Source organism: Panicum virgatum, chromosome 3N (assembly GCF_016808335.1).
Source record: "Panicum virgatum strain AP13 chromosome 3N, P.virgatum_v5, whole genome shotgun sequence".
In the NCBI taxonomy this organism is placed as follows: Eukaryota; Viridiplantae; Streptophyta; class Magnoliopsida; order Poales; family Poaceae; genus Panicum; species Panicum virgatum.
The window spans coordinates 24,251,035-24,259,560 of record NC_053147.1 but is presented as its reverse complement, the minus strand read 5'-3'; the positions used below and the strand labels follow the sequence as shown (position 1 = coordinate 24,259,560).

At 40.2% G+C, this 8,526-nt stretch overlaps 1 protein-coding gene across 1 annotated transcript; it reads right to left on the bottom strand.

Annotated features, from left to right (window-relative positions):
* Window positions 1-4,481: 4,481 nt before the first annotated feature.
* LOC120665273 (aldo-keto reductase family 4 member C10-like) lies at window positions 4,482-7,854 on the bottom strand. The gene is made up of 7 exons (XM_039944793.1): window positions 7,430-7,854; window positions 6,855-6,905; window positions 6,309-6,385; window positions 6,115-6,202; window positions 5,406-5,678; window positions 5,066-5,308; window positions 4,482-4,859 (listed from the first exon to the last, which is right to left on the bottom strand). Exons 1-7 carry the CDS (start codon window positions 7,538-7,540, stop codon window positions 4,776-4,778), a joined length of 927 nt encoding a protein of 308 aa, XP_039800727.1. The 5' UTR covers window positions 7,541-7,854; the 3' UTR covers window positions 4,482-4,775.
* Window positions 7,855-8,526: the final 672 nt, after the last annotated feature.

The window sequence follows — 8,526 nt, the reverse complement described above, 5'->3', positions numbered from 1 at the left end:
TTGCTTGCCATCGATAGCTTTTTGACCTCATTACATTCTGCAAATATCAGCCGTCCCTTTCTGTACCTAAAGATGCGGTGAACATGGAACAATGTTCATCCATCCACCCATTCGTTGAGCATATACTCTATACACCCTAGAAGTGGAGGCGTGGGAGCGCTCTTGGGACCGTTCCATCGCTCACGGGCCGACACGTCGCTTGCTTTGCCAGAGCCAGCGGGGAGGGACACCAACGGGGAGGGACGCCCGACGCGGGCCCTGCTTTTTCCGGCACCGCCTTCTGCGGCCGCTGCGGCTCGTGTACCTTATCGCGGAAGAAAAGGGAGCGACGAGAGGTACTCTGGATTTTTGGCCCAAGTCGAGACCGTGGCCTTTGCCGCCGCCGTCGGCCGATCCATCCTGCTGGGCTTGGGCCGTTGCGTGTGTCGTCGGTGCCTGCTCATAAAATCGGCAAGCGCCTGTTCCTCTATGTCATTCCCCTTCCGGCTTCCTCGCCGTCGTCGCCTACTCCGATGGGTCGCTGCCGACCTTTCACGCCTCCCCTCTCGCTGCTCGCTGCTCGCACTGTTCCTCGCCACACCCTCTCTCACTGCACCATTCCGACGAGATCAAAAGGCCGTCAACAGTTCGGGTCGCAGCCCCGGCCCTCATCCGCCCAACGCCCCAACTGCTTCCTCACCACCCCGTCACCCTTCATCTGCCTGTAGTTCTCGATTGGACCGACATCAACCTCTGTAGCTCTACTGCCAGCAAGATGAAAGGGACGGCTCCAAAGAACAGCGATGGTGGGTGAGTGCCTGAGTGGCTCTCTCTCTCTCTCTCTCTCTCTCTCTCTCTCTCTCTCTCTCTCTCTCTCTCTCTCTCTCTCTCCGACCTGATTTGATTTTGGAGGGTAGTAATCTTTTTTTATGTTTGACATAGCCCGTCTCAAAAATCAGCGTTAGATAGTTAGAATAAGTAACCTCTTATCGCTGAAGAAAAGTAGCATTAGTGAATACATTCAGATGTCTACCGCTCTTCATGCTAGATTGATGCTACGTTGTTAGTTCCACATGATCTAATGCATTTTTTCTTCTAATCATATATTTGACTATTTTCTGCATGAAATTGTCCACAAAATTTGATTAGTAACATGGCTGGGTATGCATGGAGTGGCAGAGTCCAACTCTGAATCCTCAGCAGTGCAGTTGTATTCATCAGAAATCAGGATATGCGCATTGCCGACATGAAGCCCTTCCATCGACCTTGCTCCATAGTAGCGGACTGATCTAGCAATGGTTTGGTGTTGCTCTTAGGCTTAATTTCATCAATGTTCAAAGTGCAAAGTGCAGGCATCCATGGTCCTGAACACATCAATTAATATTTCTTCTCTTTTACCTTTTCTGCCCCTACCTACACTAATCAGTAGTTTCTAATTTGTATGTTCACGTAGTATAAGTAGGACTAAATATTTTTTTGGATTTGTATAGCGTCATATGTTTCTGCTTATACAAATAGCTTAAGCCTTTTTTTTTCAAATTACTCTTGACAGTTTATCTAATAAAATAAGTAAATAACCAACAATATGCACCAATTGAGTCTTTGTAAAGTTGAAATTGCAGGTTCTTTAAAATTGTTGTGTTTTTTTATTGTGGTTTCAGATGACCTTTTAGTTTAATAATAAATGTAAATGTGATACACATACATTAGCTCCTAAAAGTAATTTATCAGTAAACATATAAAACATTCACATACATGGATGTTGACTTGACATATTTCTACTGTGATAAGACATCTTCTTTGATAAGGCCCAAATTCTTCAGCATGGCAACCATGTGTAACTTTTTTTTTGAAACAACCATGTGTAACTATTACCATAAGGTAGTTTGTTCCCCAGTTTCCCTGATTCCTTTGCTGCTTCAGTTTTGATGTGTTTCTTCTGTCAACCAAAGTACTTTACTTCATACTCTAATATGAAAGAAATATTGCTGCCTTTGCATACATGTTCTCCTGATATGATAAATCGATAACACCCAATTGGCGGCTAATTGTACTACCTCATCATATCTTCCCAGTATACCCTGCTTCGCTTTGGCCCGGCTCATTCAACATGTTCAGCATTCAAACAACAAAGAAACCACCGTTTTTTGGGAACGGGCACGGCGTAGTGCGCCAATCTTCCTAGTCTGTATACAGAGGACATGGATTTCCCAGTCTTGGCCTGGTGCTGATGCACTCAAAGGATCTCCAGGAGCTGGAAGGTTTCCTCTCTTCATATAAATTTAAATTAAATTATGCCAGGTACCTGCATTTCCAATTCCTTATTGTTTGTAATCTATCCTTTTCAAATATTCTTGTTAGTTCACCATGTTTTTTACTTAGATTTATTACTTTTATGGGGATAAAATATTGCTCAGTGCATAAAGATTGCATATACCTTAAACTTTAAGTGTTCTGCACAGGAAAATGGGCACCTTAGGGTCTTTGTATTCCTCCTTCGGTTCCTTCATCTTATGGACATTTCATGAAAATGTAAGTGCTATTTCAGTTTGTGTTTGTTGGACAGTAAGATATTTGTACTGGGTGCTATAGCTGATCCATGTTATGGATTTTAAACAAGAACAAGTTCAGTGTTTCCTAGCTGAAGCTTTCACGTTTCGTATGGCCGCGCGCCATTGTCACCCCCCTAATTTGCGATAGATGTTGCATGAATTCTTGGGAGCTTCAATGTTGCTATTTGGAAAAAAAAAACAGCTCTTCTAACCAAATTATCTAACCTTATTTGCCAGCCGGCCTGCCTGGAATGGGCCAAAAACGGCCCGTGAGACTCTTCTCCTTTAATACGATTTTATTTTTCCTTTTTAAATTAGAGATCTTTCAAAATTCATACAAAATCATAGAAAAATCATAAAAATACCAAACCAATTTTGATGAGTTTCTAATGACTACATCTATGCATTAAACTTAAAATATCATATGATTTAGTGTACTTTATTTCGCATATGAACTAAAAAAAATATCTCCTCCATCTTAACAAAAAAAAATCTAAAATCAAATCCTATAAATCCATACCCTTTTTCTTACTCTTTGTTTCCTCACTCTTTTATTTAATGCTAACCTGTAGTACAAATACTTGAACATAAATAATCACATATATACATATAAATAGCATAGTACTTCACTATATATGGTACATGATATTCCGTACATTCGCACATACAAGTACATCATGTCACACATATAAATACTTGAAATGAAGATACACAAATAACATAACATACTTGCAATATATGCCGTAGATACAAATATATAAACACGCATAGATATATATAGCGACAGCTACATCGACGCATAGCTAATCTACGTACTCATCCAATCACCCTAACCCTAAAACACACACACTGGCCATGCGCGGCAACGCCGCGATTATTTCTAGTTCCAATGAATTGCTTCTCCAGAAACCACGAGGTCATGTGGTGCTTGGATTAATCAGTGAGCAAACTTCTGAAGTATGATTCCCAGATATGTTGAAATTAGAATTACCAATGAATATTTCGTGATAGCCATCGAATGGTTTCTGTGGTACCTCAAGTGGAACAAGAGCTAATTCTTCCAGCACTTATGTTTCTAATTCCTTTGCGGTTATCAGTGGGATGTCACCCTTCCAAATTTTCATGTATTATTTGTTATCGTGTCTACCGATCTTTTAAAAGTCCCAAAGAACACTCAATTTGGGACTTTGTTCAAGAATGATTCCTGTCACTGAAATGTAGGTCCAGGTCCCACATATGAATGACATCTACTTGGTAGAGCCTTCGATTTGTGGCCACGAAAGTTATTTTGGAATGCAAATCGGAAGTGAAGAGAGTTTTTTAGGACATCCTTAATAAAGATTCAAGTCCCCAAAGAATTCACATCAAAGAACAAATTTAAGAATGCTTTTGCTTTGTTTGTTTGACCCTTTTGTACTGTACTCTTGGTGCCCCTTTTACTTCAAATTTCTCTATCCCATCTGTTGCAATATATTCTAAGATGCAGTCTCAAAACTCATATGACAGATAGTTCCATTTATAATGTTAGTTTTTTAGTTTGGAGGTTATTTTTCCACAGCAGGGACCACCCCTGGATCTCCTTATGAAAGTAACGAAATTACAAAGTGGAAAGTTCAATACTGCCATAGAGCATTTCTCAGAGACACCACTTGGCTTGCTATTGACTGCCAATGAGTGTAGTCCGAAGACGAGATCAGAGCACGGAGGGCTCTCCGTTCACAGAACACGAAAGAACATTCAGCCACCAAATCCTTGCATATTTCAGAATTATCTCTGTCAAACAAATCAACCTTTTTTTCTATCAAGGTCAAAGTAATCAACCTGGAGATGTAAGACTATGACAAATCTTTGGTTATCTGTTTCAGGCCTGTTAAAGTTGAACACTCGATTCTTGAGAGCGTGGAACATGTTGCACAGTTGAATAGTGTCCATTTGAAATTGTGGTAAAAATTGCTTCCGAAAATTGGTCATAATTTATATTGAAAACTGACCCTTTTTTAACATACTCCAACATCATCCTTGTCATAAAGATAATTTGAACAAGCCATTTACTTTATTTGTAAATGTAACACAGTCATCTTTGGATACAATGAAAAGAAGCGTCTAGAAGAGCAGCATAGGGCAAGTATTCGCATTTTCTTTCTCCAAAATCCAAATGAAGGTAATAATTCTCAGCTGTCCAGGCAAAGCATATAAGATTATTTCCCTTGCCCTGCTCATGTATGCTGGACATATCTGTATGCTTTATATCTCGCCATCCCAAAAATCCTCCAGTGTATTATAGCCGCTCTGAGGGTTAACTGCAAATTCGGCTCTCTGCAACCTAACCTGCATGTTACAAGCCGGAACAAATGTCAGATGGAAAAAACGAAAGTAGTGCATGAAGTATTCATTCATTATATTTGTATACAATAAAAGACCGGTGCATTAGGTTGCAACATGCATATTGTTTTGCTACATGAACCCTTGCAACAATCATAGACAAGAAGCCAATGAAATGCAAATAGCAGAGAAAAGGCTAAGCTAGAGCATGCCTGTTTGATTTCAGAGAACTTCGCCATCAGATCTTCAGGAATGGACCAATCAAATATGTCGATGTTCTCCTTAATCCTTGCTTCATTGGCACTTTTGGGAAGTACACTCTGGCCCATTTGAATTCCCCACCGTAGAGCGACCTGGGCAGGTGTTTTCTGCAACTTCTCAGCAACAGAGATCACAATGGGGTTGTTGAGGACGCTTGGGCCATTGACCCCAGGTGAACCTAAGGGTGAAAAGGCCTGTAACAACAAGAGTAAGAGTATATAAAAATAAATCTGATCAATTGCAACTGAAAACTAAATGCAGGGATATTTGTTTATATTATGTCAAGCTTACAGAAAGATGAACACCCTTCAACTGACAAAGCTTACGGAGCTTGTCTTGCTGCCAAACCGGATGGCACTCAACCTGGTTGACTGCTGGATGCACACGTGCAATGGCGAACAAATCCTCCAGCTTCTTACACGTAAAATTACTCACACCGATTGCACGAGCTTTGCCAGAGTCATATAGCTTCTCCATTGCTCCCCATGTAGCAGGGATATCAGTAGGGATAAGATTTTCAGGGCTCATCGTAGTTCCCTTCTTGATACGGAATGGACCATGAATCTGCAAAATAAGGTCAGTTGCCATGAAACAAATGGCAGACACATGCTTGCAAGTTCATTTGCTCAGTATTGAGAGTTGTATCCTGGAATTCTTCAACCTTCATCATACACTTCTGTGCCGGAAAGCTTGGTCAGATGGAAACATAAGCATTTAAATTCAACTACCCTTATCTGACAATAAAACTGCAACTGATTTATGGGAGACATAGTGACTTTCATTTTGATAGCCCTAATGTCAGCACTTGTTTTTGGCATGTAACTAATGGCCACCAGACCTCATTAGACAAATTTTAGATAGGCACAAAAGTGGATGAATGCAATTGTTTTACTTGGACAATAACTTGAACTTTTAGTGCTCAGTTAACCACAGGTATATCTTTGCATATGAGCAGTGATGCAAGCTATTAACTGGATATACGATAAAGTATAAGCATTACAAGGTACAAGTCCAAGTAGTCAAGCTGCAAATCTTTAAGTGTGGTACCAATTGCCTCTGGTACATCTTCAGGTGCATGATTAGTGGACCTGCAAAGTTCAGATATTTTATTTAACATTTTTACTCTGTCATGTAAGATCCATAAGCTACTTACCCAAACCTTGTTTAAATTAAGCTCCAGAAATGGAGACTAACCACAGCTTAGAGGTGACAAAAATATCTTCACGCTTAACCACACCATCCTCAAATAATTTCTTCAAAGCCAAGCCCACCTATGAAAGCGAATAGCTCTAGATTTACAAGCAAATTACATCAAATCAAATCAAACAGAAGTGAAAGAAACTGTGGAAGGTTTTCGTTCCAACACAAATTGTTGTGCTATCCTTACATTCCTTATTATCTTATCACTTTTATCTGATTGACTTATTATCACTATATCTGGATATGATTCTTCTCTAAATACTGCTTTTAAAAATGAACGAATCGAATTTCCTTACAAGAAATGTTCTACATGATGTAGAAAATAGGAGTAAAGAATAAAGTTATGACATGCATCGTGTCATATTCAGGTGAGTTGAAACAATCATATGATTGTGTGATAAACTAAAGTAAGTCAATAAATATATTTCTTGAGAGAACCAACAATTACAACCTAATCAGTTACGATAAAGAAATAACAGTGTGCACATGGAACAGAAAATTTATGTGATGGTAAACTGGGTGAAAGTAATTACTATTTACCTCCTTCTCATTGCTGTATGCTGCAGCGCAATCAATGTGCCGATACCCAGCCTGTGTTGGAAAAAACAAAAAAAACAATTTTAGAGAGGGATAGAAGAGATGCAAACAATCTGATGATATATCCAGGACTTAGGAACACTTTGTTTTGAAAAAAGTAAAGACTTAAAATCAGATTAAAATTCTACCACGTTCTTCTATGTTTGAATGAACACTATGATCCCATGGAGCATATTAACACTTCAGGGGCAAGATAATTTGGCTTTGCCAGTTCCTTTTGTTATATATATGTAACTAGTTAGGTTAGCTGAGGTAACTGCATCAACAGAAATTTCCAACTTGATCACGAGTTTGTTATGTCATAGACCTCATTCTATTTAAAACAAATTTTACAGGCCCAGGATAAAACAGGCAGATCCTATCCTATCCTAGTAGCCTGATGCAGTGAACCGGTAATTCAGGCTCAACACATACAGTCGCCAGGAAGCTTTCGAAAAGCGCCAAGAACTAGTCAGGGCCGAAAAGTTCCCTGCATGAAAGGGAAATCAGGAGGGATTCAGAGCAAAATCGGAAAGGACCTTGACAGCAGCATAGATGGCGTTGCCGACGGCGTCAGGCTGAATTTGCCATACGCCAAGGCCAACCGATGGGATCCTCGCGCCGGTGTTGAGCACAAAGGATTCGGTCATGTTTAGCCAGGGACCGAGCAAAGATCGGAGGGGAAAGCAAAGGAAGGCTATCAAAGAAGCAGGTTCGGTGGGGCGGCGGGATGGGATTGGGGCCTGTGATGCGAGTATGGAGGTGGTAGAGGCGTGCAGGTTATATGCTTGCTCCAACAACTACCAGTATGTGGCAGGCTCGGAGCAGCAGGTCACTGCATCACGGATAGGGGAGTGAGGATTTGTGGAACGGAGTGGAGTGGGGATTTGTGGCTCGGAGCACTTGTGTATAGAACACACCAACCCTCCCCCCTCTGTCCTCTAGTGGCCGGCAGGGGCGGAGGAGCCGGGGACTCCTATATGTCTTCTGAAAGACAGATAAGAAGACATATAAGAGTGATATCTTTAAAGTCCAAGTCCCAATTAACCATTTTTGGGTCTTGAGAGCCTCCGATCGCACGTGCCGAGCGCACAGCTGCAAGATGACCCAATCGCAGGCAGCCAGCAGGCCAAGAGATTAACATGAAGAAGCGGAGAAGCAAAGCCATAGATCCCTCTGGTACTTTTTGTTCTCTGCCCACTATGAATGCCGGAAGGCTCAACATGAGCACGGTGCTATGCCTCTTTTTCTTTCTTTCTTTCTATTTTTCAACTCTAATTCTTGTAAAACCATCTTTAAGACTTCAACACTTGTTTTGAGTTAATTCAACACTCTGAAAAGACTATTCCTACACTTTGGATATACTAATTCAACATTTTTAGAATAAATGTTGAAATAGCATACTATATATGTTGAAATGATCTGTTCAAAATATTGAGACAGTATATTCAAATGTTGAAGTTTTAAGATAAAAAATAAAATAACATATAATATTGAGACAGTATATTCAAATGTTGAAGTTTTAAGATAAAAAATAAAATAACATATTGAATCTTGTTCTGTTCCATTAATTCCGAAGAATATTTTGATTCAAACAGGTTCTAAATTGGATTTATGGTTTAAGAGAAAAGATCAC